Consider the following 15,839-nt stretch of genomic DNA (forward strand, 5'->3'; position numbering starts at 1 on the left):
AACCCAGCTTCAAAGAGTAAAAAGACTGACCATGTATTTGCTCCACCAACATGCACTAAACCAACTGATTACAATAATTAGTTCCATCATGCTGAAGAGTTATGCTAATTAGAATCAGCTGGTTTAGCACATGGTGGTGGAGAAAATACATGGTCAGTCTTTTTACTCTTTGAAGCTGGCTTACCTACCTCTGCACCTAATCACTTGTTAGGGCTGTTTGCTAGATGTGGGTGGGGTGGGGTGGGGTGGGGGAGCTGAGGTTAATTGTAAAGATGCAGCGTTTCCCATATGTTGAATTTATTTGTGTTGCTCGCCAAATAGATTTGCCCTCACCCCAAAAATTTTTTTTTTTTGTATTTAACTTGTACTCATGGTATTCCAAACACGGCATTTGCGGTATTTAACACCCTGAAGTAATGTAGTATTCCAAACACGGCGAAGTAGTGGAGTTTTGTCCTTTTTTCAATAATTATTGGTCCAGTTCATATCAATTTAGTGTCTTGGAGAGCCACTAAGCAACCACAGTCATGATCCTCATTCATCAGGAGAAAAACTACCATTGAACTTGGGGACGTGAACTTCTGCATTCAAGCGGAATTCATGTTTTGTTCAGAACACCGCAAGTCTGCATTAGTTGTTTATCTCTGGAAGCAACACACAATACTTTGTATTCATTATTTTTCCTTTCAAATGTCGAAGTGACATACAGCCATCTGCCATTTCACTGTGCCAACTGCCTGTCCTAACTCCTTCAGGTGTTGCCAAGTCTGCTTATTAGCGACTTTTGGCCTTTTTTTTTTTTTTTTTTTACTTAATTCACTGTTAAATTTAAAGGCTTGCACGTGGGTTGTGGTTTTTTGGGCTTGTTTTAGTCTGGGTGTGCCTTTGTTTTAGCTGTTTTTATTGTTCGGCTATTTGGGTTAAGATTAAAGCTACACTAAGTAAAATGCCGCTTGCTGTGTTTTCAAAACAAGCCAGCTCTCCCCCAAAGGTAGATCTGAGCGCTGTCGCTTGTTCAGATCTACCAATAGCATGAGGCGTGAGGAATGTGTTGCACACAGTTCCCACCCTCGCCACAAACCCCTTCCCCCTCCAATCACACACTTTGATTCGACCGCCACAGATAGATTCTCAACCTCTGGGAAACACTTAAAGTGGTGGGTCTTCAGTTTGCATCGTAAGATGGCTGACGCCTCTGCTGTTCTGACCGCTCTGCGAAGCTCATTCCACCACCGAGGGGCCAGAACAGACAGCAGACGTGACCAGGAATTTCCAGACGTCCAAAAGTTGATGAAGCCGACAAAATGGCGTCGCCCAGAGAAATGTCACGTCGGCGGGCAGACATAGCAGGGATGTAGAACGTCTCAATCTTTACCGAGCTGACGTTCAGGTGGTGATTTTCTGTCCAGCTCCAGATGTCATTCGGGCGGGCTGAGACGCGTGCCGAGGTCAGATGGCGGGAAAGAGGTCGGTGTCACTGGCGTAGCAAGGATACGGCAAACCGCAGCGATGATGGGTTTTTTCTTTGTTGCCGGTTTTTTGTTTGGGAAGTGAGTTTGTGTAATTATACACACCATTTGAATTTCCATAAAAACGATGAAATTGTAGCTCGACCTCTGAATCTTCCTCTTTATTTCTTTGCTGCTCAACATGGGGCTAAGCAAGTCCAATTCCCCCCCCTAATTTGGAAAGTTCAGTTAATTATTTTTAACAGCAGCCATGTCCACGCGTGATCCCATTGCCTGTTTGGGAGAGTTTAGACATCACTACTTGTCCTCCGAAGCTCCGTGTTGCTTTAACCAAATGAGCAATCCATCAGCTTCTTCTATTCCTGGAAATCTTCATTGTACAAGCAGTGGAACTTGGTTATAGATTTTTCTGTCTCTTTCTATTACTATCTCTTTCTACACTAGAAATAAATATGCGGTGGAAACCATAACCTGTTATTACACATTGTGGTATTACTAAGTTATGTTGGTCTTAAGTTACAGGAAAAACAAGAAAGTTGGCTTCTAAGCCATGTTTTATGTAATGTAATATTTTAAGCTATTGCATTAATAGGGCCAATGCGTTGTTGACGGCACTCTTCCAACAACTGGATTTAGGTGGGTCAGGGTTACTTGGGTTCTAACATTCCTCCCAGCAGCACAGCAGGTGCATTCATTATTCATTTGAGCATTTAAAGTGACTTACGCAAGTTTTTAGATGGTATCCATTTACAGCTGAATATATACTGAAGCAATTCAGGCTAGGTACCTTGCTGAAGGGAACCGAAGGCCAGTTCCCTAACCATTATGCTACAGTGCCGCCCATCACCGGGGCCTTCACGTTACCAGTCATCAGTGAGCGATGCCTGTGATTCACACTCTACTCTAGCACCGTGTAGCATTTCGGATGGGAAACGGTCATTGGAATGCTATGTGGAGAGTTAGCATTTCAGCAGCTGTGCTTCTGGCATGTGTCTGGAAAAATAGTGACTTGGGAGGCACAGTTAGTGGGAGAAACAATTGTACCTTGTTCTTTGTTTAGCATTGGTTTACGGTCTGTTGTTATTGGTCTCTCTTTGCACATGTACAGATTTTGAAACCTGTTCTGAATCAAAGCCATTTTTGCTGTGACTGAAGAGGCAATGGCCAGTGATGACTGTCAGATTGAAACCTCTATATTTTTTCTCTTGTCTTTTTTCAGCTTTACTCCTTGAACGAATACAAGCCCCCAATATCCAAAGCAAAGATGACCCAGATAACAAAGTCTGCCATAAAAGCCATAAAGGTAAGTATTAGCAGCAACACAACAACAACAAAATAAATACATTTTCATAAGCACATTTTGTCTGGAACCTGGCAAGGTGTTCAGCTTTCCTTCATCTTTTGGGTTGGGGCTTTGAGGAGCCTCCACAGTTTCTCTGTAGTAACCAGATGGTCAGCTGCTGTGTCCCCTCTGTCCTTCCTGCTTCCGTACAGCAGGAGGCTCGGGTCACCAACAGTTTGTTTGTTTTTGAATATTCATGGGAAAAGCGTGCCAATGGACAGAACTCGCCATTGCTGCAGTATTGTCCTTGGTCATGTTGTTTCATGAATTTCCACGTAATGCGTCAAACGAAAAACTGTTGGCCTTCTCGCATTGAGACGGAACATTCAGTGTGCTCAAAATAGTTTTTTCTTGGTCTTTGTGATATTCAGTTTTAGTGTGTTTGTCTTGCCCTGCTTGTGTTATGAAGGATATTTTATGTACTTGCAGAAGTTTCTGATGACCTACCCTCACCTGCTTCTCTTTGCGGGTTGTAGGGGCACCAAAGGGTTTTTTGGTCTAAATAAAGAAACTCCATACCAGCCATTACAATACCAGCAGGCTGTCAGAAACATCTGTAAACATCTAAAGTACCCTTCATGGCACACAGAAACTGTCTGGGCCAAGTGAAAACATGCTCTAAAACTGAAACCATAAAAGCGAAAGTGAACTATCCCTTTAAGAATACAGAGCCAAATATCAGATGAGTCTATGAGGAGTAGACAACTCTGGTCCAGGAGTGCCAGTGGTGCTAGTTTTCTGTTTCCTTCAAGCTTGATTGCAAGCGTTTGATCATGTAAGACTGAACCTGAGTATTCAGGGCCTGCTTGATGAAATGTTGAGTACCTCCAGCCCCTGCATTCATTAAGGCAAATATGGAATTCAAATAATTTAGTTTTATGTTTGGATGGAGCTAAATCCAGGAACACCTCTGGCTCTGCTGGATCAGGGTTGCCTGCCCTTGTGGAATCTTCCCTATTCCCCCATATGGCCGTGTACATCTCTGTAATCTTGTTCTCTGAGCACAGGTTATATTACCAGGCATCCTTCATAGAGTAAACAAAAAAAAAAAAATTGCTTGTTTGTGTTCATTCACCTTGGCATCTGTCCACTCCCATACTTTTAACTTTGCTGGGAACCGATCCGGTTACTCAGAATGGTTAGAATAAGGTGAAACAACATTTAGGCAGCACCTATGGCTATTTCCAAAATGAAAAACAATGACTCCGGATATTGTGTTTGTCATGTGCCATTTGTTTGAAATCATTTCTTAAAATATTAGAAAATAAAATAATTTGAGATGCAGGGATAGTGTTTAGCCTGTAATCAAGAACTAATCTTATGATAAAAGTTTCCCATTTACAGAGTGCTACATAATATCAGGGGTGCACAAAATGGAATGAGGAACTACTATTACTTTGATACTCCAAAGCCTTTGTGACTGCCAGGAAATTGTCTCGCTGTTTCTGCCATGAATGAATGTGGTTTGCAAAACAAAACAGAAGAAGAAAAAACCATCTACAATCTGATTGGCTGAGATTGCTGGTAATTTTTGTATGATTACCTTCAATTGGTTCCCTGATTTTTTATTTTTGTCAGCATGTATCAATTAATATACAAACTTATAGCCTAGTAATTATCATGAAGACAGGGAAGCCACATAAGAAGGATACCTCACTGTAATCAGTTTTTAAAATGTGATATTTGCTAGAGCTTTATTGACATCCTAGATAATTGGCATATCCTAGCAATCTGGGAAATATAGGTAGTTTAGCTAGAATCCAAATGAAAACTTTACTCGGCTTGCTAGCTATGTTGTTAGAGTGTTAACACATTGCTGATGGAAATACAGCTCATTATTTCAACATTCATGTTGACTTCTCCTTTAGTCTGAACGACGCTCCTATCACTCCTTTTAAAAAGTGCAGTGCAGTAAAATTTTCTGTGTGTTTTTACATTCAGTTTTCAGAAAATTAGTGAGAGCCTTGTGAAGTAGAAAGTAGAACATACGAACTAAGTTTATAATGTCAGTTTGTGTATATAGTGTTGACAAAAGGAATCTGATAGTTCACGTGTACTATGTGTTATAGTTGTCCAATTTATTTTATCAACTAGGGGTGGGCAAACTGAATTCATGTAATCACTGATACAGTTACAGCCATAATACCATGCAAATCTCAGAGATCCTCATTCAAAATCTACTCTGTACGATTGCTAACAGCTGATATGCTAACCAGTGTTGCTTGAAAAGACTCGGTTAGCTGTAGTGACATTTCAAAGTGGTGGGTTTCGCAACTATATTGAAATAGAGCTGCGGTAAAACTTCATGGTATTTATTTTCCCCCGTTGCATTTTTCATCGCCTATGGTCGCCTTCTCCTAGGCATGTCACAATATGGCTTTGACAGCATGATAACCAACCTGGGAAATTCCGCAGTAACCATTCTTTCACAGTATCAATGGTCAGTACACAAAAAGCCTTTGACATTGCAGGCATTTGAAATCACAGACTTCCTGTTCAAGCTAAGGACTTATCAATATATTTGGAGAAACTTATTAAAATTATTAAAACAAATTAGAATTTTTCAAATGAGTCTAGCAAAAACCTTTGTTTATTAATTACGCTATCATAATTACTTTATTAATCCTGTTAACATAAAATATCATGAAGTATTGTATACCTCCCGATTGTCTGGAGAAAAAAAAACTGATATTGTATCTTTGGAATAACGACCACTATTTGCATCAATGTGTGATTTTTGAATTTCCTGTAGTACAGTATTCCAAAATGGGGAGAGGTTCTTTACTAAGGGAGCAGGTTATACGCACAGGACATACTGGCGTAACGGTATACAGTGTAGAATTTAGGGCTAGGTGATGTATAGTAACAGTGTTTATCAAAAGCAGTAATGGCCATCGCCACCATGGTGTTATTTTAAGTCCTTTTCTCTCTAATTATACCTCATGCGGTAGTGAACATCTGAGGCTGTGTGAAAAGCTTTCGGGGGGGGAAATGTCACCCCTGTTATCTTCTGATGACACAGCCAATCAGCAGCTAGGCTGTACATATTCCACGTAACAACGACTGTTACTGCATTCAATAAGTATTGTTAACTAGCTGTAGTATAGATCCAACGCTGGGTTTGGCCCATGAGATTTGACTGCTTGGTAGCTCACTGTACTCCCACATAGATAATTTTTCCGCCTTTGAATTTTTTGCAGAGTTTTGCGGAGGTTCCACCGTCATGACAGCACTTACTAAATTGAAGAACACCGCAGGGATGCAATTATTCATATACTGATACAGGAGACAGAGCAATGCTGGAAATAATTGTTTAAGCAATACTGCGTTTTTCGGGTTCGCTCGTGTCCAAGGCGTTCAGTCGAGGCTGGCGCTAAATAGCCTACTTCAGCGGAAGCATCTGAATTCTGACCTCAGTGTTGTAGATGGTGTGGTGTGGATGTACCAGTGGTTTGGAAGTACCAGTTAGGCAGGGTGTTGTGTCAGCAGCAGTCCCCTGGGGCTCACCATTAAGAAATCTTCCCTGTCTTTTGTCCCTGTCTGTAGGTGCCCTTGACCAGCGTCTCGTCTGCGTCTCTGTGTCGGCACTCATAGGTCACTCTGGCTCCTTTTGTATGGTTTCGAAGGCAGTGGTTCAAAAGGACCTGACCGCACGCGATCTCTGAACTGCCACTTGGCGCTCATGCTGTTGTCTGGAGCTTTAGCGGCCTCGTGGCCCAGCAGGCCGGTCTCTGCTCAGCAGGTTCTGGTCTCACTGGTCCTCGGTCCGATTCCCGTCGCCCTGTGGTGACTGCTTGCTAGCCTGGCCGCGAGATGTGCGCAACGTTAGCATGACTATAAGCGCCTGCTGAGATTGGTAACTGCCCTCATTGAAAGGCTATACTCAGCTGTAGCCGCGGCACACCGGATGGTTATGCGTCATGCTGACAGGTTCAAAGGACCATTTGCGGACCCGTTTTTCACTAAGCCAGTTTGGCCTTCAGGGTCACCCCCACCCTTTCACTGCAGTTTTAGTAGCCGGATTGCGGTTTTAAATGTTAGAAGGAAGAAATCGCTGCTTGTCTGGTCTGGACTGTTCATTTAAATTACTGATGAGTGTTGGGGGGGGAGGGGGGTGGGTCTGCATACCTCTGCTTTCCCAAAGTCTCTGTGCTCTTTCCTCGCTCTCAGAACATATCGTGGAATTAAGTTAGTCAGTGAAATCGTGACCACTTATGAATGATGGAAGGAAAAAAATGTTTTTATTTTGATATGGCCTACAGAATAATAGAATACCCCAGTCTCCTCGCCAACTGCAGGTGTTCAGTTCCTCCAAAACATTCTGGCAAAACTGCAAGTGGCAAAAACAAAATACTTGGGTGGTGGGGGGGCTTGGTTCCACAGTATGTTCATGTTTAAGACTAATCAAAGCCTAACTATGTTACGTGCTCCTTCATTAAACTAGGACTAAATACAATACCCTATTGCATGTCTGTAGTTGCCACAGACTGCTGCAGTTCAGGATCCCATAACAGCTGTGGCAGCAGCAGCAGACTTGCTGAGATTTGTAGCAATTACGCTAAACTCATGTTCTCGGTCATGGTGGCCATTTTGCAGGTCACAGATATGTAAACTTGATTTAATATTGAACTACTGTTTTGTCATCCTTGTCTGAACCGTAGATACATAAAACCTGATGTCGCGGTTGGTAACAGGGTGTCCAAAGTGAAAAGCGAGAATACACGGAATCCGCTGTTGGCAAAACTGCTGTACTTGAAAATACTTACTGTATGTTGCACAATAAATTAGAGTTTTTGCTTTCAGAGCACATAGTTTCATTACCATTACATAATAAGTAGCATGATTACATTTACTGTGATTCAGTGGTTCCAAGAAAATACCCTTGATTTCCTCATTTAAGTAGTTCTGGATGCAGTCTTGGAATACTAATTATGTGTTTTCACTGCTGCCAGTTAAAATAAACTGTAACTCAGGGTATTACCCTCATAAGGATAAATATGAACACAGTTGTGTGCATACACAAACATACTCCCCCACTTGTACGCAAATTCACATAAGGCACATGCGTGTGCATATGCTCAGACACTCAGGAAACCAAACAGTATTTACTGGGTACAGAGACCGCTTTACCAGCTCACCTCAGGGACACTGTTATGTTAAATTTAAAAAATGGCTTGGGTTTGGATTGTTCTTTATTGTGACTAACATGACAGTAGACGCATTCATATGCAGGCCATTTTTATATTTCTTTATTGATAGTTGGAGCCGTTGGTATTTAGCCTACTTTTAAGGTTTTATGGGGTCCTTTGCCGGAATGAGACCCTTAAAGGTGTTCACCATCCTTGAGCTGGCAGGTTTCATGCGGGACCACTACATTAGTCATTTTCTTTAATAGTTTGCATGCATAGGAATTTGTCCATGACCAGTCTGGCTTTGGGCATCCCTATTTGGGAGGAGAAAGGGAAACGGGGGGGGATGAGTATTGGTGTAGAAGCACTGCTGTGTTGTCTGTGCCTGAGTGTGCTGTTTGCCTGTGTTGAATAACCCCTCTCTCCCTTCCCTCAGCGGCTCTCCCCGAACCTCCAAAGTGAAGAGCGTGAGAGAGTAACAGAGAGATAGAGGGAACCCTAACCAGCTTAGGTAGGAGACGGGCTGTTTCAAAAGCACAAAAAAAAAAGGAAGGAAGAAAGAGTCTCACCTGAAGAGAAAAAGGGGATAGGGGAAGGGGCGGGGAAAGGGGCGGTGAGGGGGGAGTGGTCTCCCCATCGGCTGTGCTGTCCCGGAGTAGATGTCGTCTGAGCCTGTCCTGTTTTTAACCTGTTAATGGCCGCTTGTGCTACACAGCCTGGAAGTGCTGTGATCTGTTCTGGCTTGTATGGATCGTTTTCATTGTGCATCATTTTTTTCCCTGCATCATTTTATTTTATTTTATTTTTAGTATGAAAATTTCATCTGCAGGAGCTGGCTGTTTGTGGACCTATTTGAGTTTAATTTAGACTGACACTAGAACTGAACTGGATTTGCTGTCAGTAATTTGACCCTTTCCTGTAAATTTCTTAAATAAAACCTGCATCCAGAACTAGATTCTTCCCTGTACTAGATCTCACAGAATTTTCTTTTTTTTTGTTGCTAACCTTTTTGTTGAGATAATTCTCTATGTGGTAGTTTGTCTGTTCTAATGTAATTGTGTCACAGTTATGATTATTTTACCAGCTTTTCTAGTTTCAATATAGTATGTCAGTATGGAGTGAGTTTTGAAGCCAGTTTCTTTGCCAGCGTTGATTTGCAGACATATGTGGCTGTTTTAAGGGCTGCTTTCATTGGTAACTAATATTGACACCAAGTCTCTGGTTAGCTTTAGTTTTGTTTGCAAAACGAATGGGAGTGTCATGTTTTTCCCTTGATGACTGACGAATCATTTGGCTAATCAAATATTAGCAGTGGTGTGCTGGAGGCTAAGTGTCGTTACTTGGGCTCCGCGGTGTATTTGTGGGTACACCTGTGCTCATTGCGACATTTTTTGTTTATTCAGTAATTATTTAAAAAAATAATAATAATGGAAATTGAAAAATGTATGTAGACTAATGTTTTATGTACTGGCCCTCTGCACAGAATCAGTTGAGCACCGTTTTCTGAGAGGATGATTATAAGCAATTAGTTAAGCCATCTAGGGGCAGGGTGACTGAGCTCACTGTAATCCTTGCAAAGGGAGCATGCCCAGTGCACTCTAAACTTTCTGGGAAGAAATCAGGCCTTTTCCTGATATGAAAAGGGTCTTTAGTGCTCCCCAGGGTCAGTTTCACTACCCTCTGTTTGCAGCTGTATTTATTTCTTCTTTTTTGCAGTAGAAAATACTGAGTTACCAAATATCATCATTCAGTAATATAAATAAGAATAAAAATAAAATATTGTGATATCAATTATCACCCATGTTTCCCAGCACTTGTCTGCTGTCATCCCACTGATTAAAAATGCCATCCAGCTAACATTTTGGATACAGTGTGGTGTGACCTGCTCCATCATTTTTGAGTCGTTTTGAGCCAGAAACACTTTTTTTGGGGGGGAGGGGGGAGGGGGGGGGAGGGGGTTATATGTGGCTGTGAGGAGGAGGAGAATCTCAGTTTTCTTGTGATATATCTTTCTACTCCAAATTTTCCGTGAGATGCTCTTTTAAATCTTAACCATCACCGAAGTGTGTTTCTGAGCAAAAAAGGCTCTGCATTCTCTGCAGTTTAACAGAAATGACGTGTCTGTACACACAAGCCTCCGACTCAAAACGATTGAACGCTTTTCATAGTGATAAGGGTTAAAACATTACGAACGCTGGCATCGCTGATTAAAGACGCGACGGGGTTTCATCTGCCTTTAGTTCTGCCGGCGCGTGCCTTCGCAGCTCTGTCCAGTGGGTGGCAGCCCCAGCGAGCGTCGCTGCGCGTAGAGCCCATGGGTGTGGTGTCTCACTGTCGTGTTTCTCTCTGTGCACTTTTCTCCGATTATCAGAGGGCTCTATTTCGCCGCTAAATAAATAACGCGCTAACGTGCTAGTTTTAATAGTTTGTTTTCCCTTTTTTCCGCCTTGGCCTACACCAAAGACTTATATGCAGGAGATTTTTATGCTGATAAATTCTCTCTCTGCGAAGATGTATTAGTCCAGAGAAGATGGATACAAAATGTTCTCCGTTTCACTGAGCATTCCATGTACCTAATCACTGGCATTGATTTATTAATTCATTTTTTATTATATTGCCTCTCTTTTCATCTTTATCATGGGTGTGAATAACTTTTGAGGGTGACGCAGCTGCATAATGAAGCGTTATGAGGGAAAATGGGCATCTGGCCAATCCTAGGTCGTCGTTTAGGCCTAGGATTCAGGAGTTGAGGAATTTTGTTTATTGGCACCAATGCTGGGGAGTAGAATTCCTGACGGTCTTTCCCGTGCGTGTGTCCGGCGGAATACTTTCTACTGCGAGAGTGAAACAAACTTTTGACCTCCTGTTCTCTTGATGGAGCATAGCTCGAAACGGCCTCTGTGGTCCACCATATTGATCCCTGTCCAGTGTGTATACCTCCGTAGACTCCCCCTCTGCCTCTTATGAAAGGCTCATCTAACACCGCGCGCGTAGCGGGCATGACGCATATCATCGCGCTACGTCTGTTGGTGAAGCGTATACCTGAAGTAATGGCTGTGGAAGAGGTCATCTGCACCAGAAGCCATTGTGCTGCGGTCCGTGTTTGTTCTATATTTTCCACTCGCCGAGCGGCACAGTGGAGTGTTTGCATGCACAAGTTTGCTCTAAAATGCTAAGTATAGCTACATGATAAGATTTAGACTAATTTCCATCGTTCTATCGCTGCTGGCGTGTTCTTTGTTCCCTTCTATAGCAGTGGAGAGCAGATATTTTTTTTGGGCAGCTAAAATATCGAAGAATGAATCTTTTGCCATATTGTCCGAGCAGAAAATAAAGTGAATTAAAAGCTCAGAAAAAAAGTAGTGCTGTCTTCCAGATTTTGTGAAGACAGCGGGGTGATTTTGGACTACATAAGATAATATGCACAATATTAAAACAGCATATTTGGATTGCTAATGAAAATGCAACAGATTAGCTCTTTTTTTTTTCTTCTTCATGATAAAATATTAATCTTTATGAGGAGTAAACGGCTTCTTAATCTGACTCTGTATTCTCTTAAAATAATGTAAATGATTAGAGAACCCTACTCTGTGAGACAAAAGCGAACTTCCGTGTGGTATTTTCCAATGAGGTGTTCGTCTGCCCCCCGCAATTCAAAATTCAGAAGCTCACATGGTGAGTTGTGTCAGTAGTTCCCAAAGCACACATTTTTTATTAATTTTTCATAGAATAGAATGTTTGAAGGCAGCAATCGGTTTTCCAAACCGATAGTCTATTAAATTTGGTGAGGGTTATTCTGAAACACAGATGAACTATAGAAACACTTGCAAGATGTTGTGGAGGGGATGGATAGCTCAAAGGACGAAGGCTTGCGTAGGCCTAGCAAATAGAGAGGGCAGAGAGAGCTGGCTCTGAAAATTGGCCTGCTGTCACCATGCAGGAGAAATAAACATGAGTAAAATTAAGAGGGATAATAGATATCAGGAGCTGAAACATCTACAAACTCATTCGATAAGCACGTTTTTAAATATAAATGTCATAAACAGTGGCAATAACAAAATTGTATTGTGGAATTTATTTGAACAAATTGTTTTTCTCATGACTGAAGCAAGGTGCAGGTGCATAACAAATGTAGCCTACTGGAAAACCCAACGAAGATGTTCACAAGATAGAGAGCAGACAAAACCAGTCAAGACACAGCAAACGACATGTTCTGCTGCTTCTGCCTGCCTCAGCCACTACGCATGCAGTTTAGATGAGACTTAAGTGTGCTCACCCTTAGTTTGTTTGCTTTGGTCTGAATTAGGGTTAAGTTGTTACTTTGTTGCATTTTGTTTGTTATGTTCGATTAGGTTCTAAGCAACCGCATTTTGTAATCTAAAGCCATGGCGCCGTGTGGGTCATTTGTTTATTGGGCAGAAATTTGGCAGGGTAAATTTACAAAAGAGATTGCTGATTCCTCGCCAAGGACAGACATGGGGCATCCATTAGCCTACGTGTTGTGCTTTCTTATCGTTTCTCATTTTTCTTTGTTGTCCTTACCAGTTAAAACATTTGAGGGAACTGCATAACATATGCAACTGTTGAGACTGTGAGAACTGAACAATGTAAACTTCGTACTTCAGTAGACTTACTCAGTGAAAATATTCTGCTACCAGAGAGTATTTAGGAAGCAAGTAAGCTCTGACTCACGTGTTCCGTTATATTTTGCTAATGGACACACAGAAGAGGAGTTGGGAGAGATCAGTCACAATCTGATGATAAGCTGGTGTGCAGTGAGAGTTGGCGTAATATTCAGAAACTACTCATGCAAATTATCTACACATTGCACATTAAAATTTAAAATTGTTTACATTTTTATAATGCTAGTCATTGTGCAAGTGATTTTGCTTATGTTCTGAGGCATTTAAGAATACATTACAAAATAGTTAAACATTGGCCCTAATGATGCTACATTATTACTTATTTTACCTAGCGTGTGACATCAGCCTTCAAGCCATAATACATAGCGTATTTTGGGTTGTTTCCTTTAGTTCGGTCAGATTGTGTTCTCACCAGTAATTGGTGAGACTCATGAGCACCCTCTTCAGGTGGACCACGGTGTGGTTATTTGCTGGACACCTGAGTGAGTTGACTCATCTGCCCAAACAAACCTCACCAATGTGGTTGAACGGACCGGGGATCAGAAAATCCACTCCCCGTGAATTAGGTGTGAAAGCCGCAGAGAGAACCTTCAGGCCATTTTCATAAGCCATTGGTTGTAAGACCTGGAACAAGGCTTGTGTGAAGTTCTCTGTCAGCTCTGACTTGAGAGCTTCTGAAGATTTTTTAATATTAAGTATACAAATAATGTATGAATAACTGACTACTCTATGAATGATTCTGCGTACAGCAGCATTCTTTTAGTCTTTTTTGGCTGCTGCTTTAAATAGAATACAATTTCCAGAAGCATCTTTTTGCCCCATGTTGTGGTTACTGTTATGATTTAATAAATATTTCAGGCTCATTCTTGAATAGCCAGGAACATTTTATTCATCAATTTATAATGTAGCTTTTGTAATATTTATTAAGCCATTTCTAATGTGGACCTATATTTGGTTTCAGTAAATCAGTGAAATCAATATATTGAAGCAATTGTCTTATAAGACTATAATCTCATTAAAATATTTTTGTGTAAATTTGATGACTTCAGAAACGTCAGCCTGCCCAGCATAACTGGTATTGGCAAATGATCTGAATTCTTTTTTTTTTTTCATCCTTTTTATTATGACACAGGAGCATTTGGGAGTATTTATTTTGTATCCCAGACAACTTCCTTTTTAAAAAGCTGCTTGTCAGCTTTTATTTTGGCCATAAAGCACATTATACGGTTGGTGGTTTAATGATGCAGAACTGTCTTCTTCCACATTCGTTCTTATTAAAACTACTCAGAAGATTGGTGCATCCTCTGTGGAGTCCATACCAATAAACTTGAGTTTACAAGGTAGATCTGACGCAGGCTTTTTGTCTTAAGGACATCAAGAATTATGTAAAGAATAAAAGTTTTGTTTGATATTGCAATTTTATTAATATATATATATATATATTAGCAATGGGATATAAAACAAAATGGGGACCAGGCGTATGCATTTATATAGCAACTTTCAGGATTCAGAGCATTTACGCGAACAATTTAGTGTTTTCTCTATTGACAGCCATAATGAAGTCATACTTAAATAGGCATTTAATTCAGTCAGAGTCCCAGGTCCCAGTTAGCGTCGTGTCCATGTGAGGCCCAGTTGGCATGCTGTCCATGTGAGACCCAATTAGCTTGATTTACATGTGAATCCCTGTTGGCATTGTGTCCATTTCAGTCCCGGTTGGCATTGTGTACATGTGAGTCCCTGTTAGCATGGTGTCCATGTAAGTCCCAATTAGCTTGATTTACATGTGAATCCCCATTAGTGTGGTGTCCATTTGAGTCCCAGTTAGCACGGTGCACATGTAGTCCGAGCATGTGTACTGTGATCCTGTTAACTGGTGTCATGGAGTCCCATTAGCTTGATTTACATGTGAATCCCCATTAGTGTGTTGTCCATTTGAGTCCCAGTTGGCATGGTATACATGTGAGTCCCAGTTGGCATGGTATACATGTGAGTCCCAGTTAGCATTGTGTACATGTGAGTCCCTGTTAGCATGGTGTCCATGTAAGTCCCCATTAGCATGCCTTCCATGTGAGTCCCAATTAGCTTGGTTTACATGTGAATCCCCATTAGTGTGTTGTCCATTTGAGTCCCAGTTAGCATGGTGCACATGTGAGTCCCCATTAGCATGCCTTCCATGTGAGTCCCAATTAGCTTGGTTTACGTGTGAATCCCCATTAGTGTGGTGTCCATTTGAGTCCCAGTTAGCATGGTGCACATGTGAGTCCCGGTTAGCATGTGGTGTGTCCCAATTAGCATTGTGTACATGCGAGTCCCAGTTAACATGCTGTCTGTGAATCCCCATCAGCATGCTGTCCATGTGAGTCCCAATTAGCTTGGTTTACATGTGATTCCCCATTAGTGTGGTGTCCATTTGAGTCCCAGTTTAGCATGGTGCACATGTGAGTCCCGGTTAGCATGTGGTGTGTCCCAGTTGGCGTGGTGTACATAGGAGTCCCTGTTAGCATTGTGTACATGCGAGTCCCTGTTAGCATGGTGTACATGCGAGTCCCAGTTAACATGCTGTCCGTGTGAATCCCCATCAGCATGCTGTCCATGTGAGTCCCAATTAGCTTGATTTACATGTGAATCCCTGTTAGCGTGGTGTACATGTGTGTCTTTTAGCATGAGTATAGTTGAACTCACCTTGAATATTCCTTAAGCATTTTTATGTCTAAAAAGCAATGGGTTATATGCTGTTCATTGATCTGAAAAGGGGTTTCATTTGATGCATTGGTGTCAGTTAAGCATTTGCATGTAGTGGATCTCATTACTCTCTTTTTAATTTATTATTAGCCATTTAAATTGTTATTCATGTATTTTCATGAACGTAGATCAAGTCAAAACGTTGTCTGTTTTGTAATTCCTTATTTTTAAGTGAAAAGTATTGCGCAGTATTTAAGGACTTAAATGTAGAATTGTATTGAGCATGCTTCCAACAGGAAATCATTTATCAGGATTTTTCCAGCCCCACCAAAGCACTGTCAATCGGGCCCTAGTCAAAACTATACTGTGTAAGAGAGTTAACTGGTTTTTGAAAATGCTTGATTTATACTATTGTTTATCATTGTTTGTTTAGCAAGTGACCTGAAGAACACAGAGTATGTACTAAGAATGAATACAAACATTAATGACTGTTACCGTCAGAAATCTAGAATTAGGCCTACACTTAGCAAAAAATTGTAGCTGGATAAACTGTGGAGCAATTCAGGTCGAA

At 41.3% G+C, this 15,839-nt stretch overlaps 1 protein-coding gene across 5 annotated transcripts in view; it reads left to right on the plus strand.

Annotated features, from left to right (window-relative positions):
• Window positions 1–15,839, plus strand: part of scaf8 (SR-related CTD-associated factor 8) — a 37,713-nt gene that overhangs the window by 3,717 nt on the left and 18,157 nt on the right. For 3 of the 5 annotated variants that reach the window (XM_064331697.1, XM_064331717.1, XM_064331708.1), the window contains exon 2: window positions 2,689–2,772. In XM_064331697.1, the coding sequence (XP_064187767.1) occupies window positions 2,689–2,772 (84 nt within the window). Of the gene's footprint in view, window positions 1–1,195; window positions 1,468–2,688; window positions 2,773–8,376; window positions 8,452–15,839 lie in introns of those variants that run through there. The other 2 variants (XM_064331725.1, XM_064331733.1) reach the window with 2 other exon arrangements.

This window comes from Anguilla rostrata, chromosome 1 (genome assembly GCF_018555375.3).
Source record: "Anguilla rostrata isolate EN2019 chromosome 1, ASM1855537v3, whole genome shotgun sequence".
Lineage (NCBI taxonomy): Eukaryota > Metazoa > Chordata > Actinopteri > Anguilliformes > Anguillidae > Anguilla > Anguilla rostrata.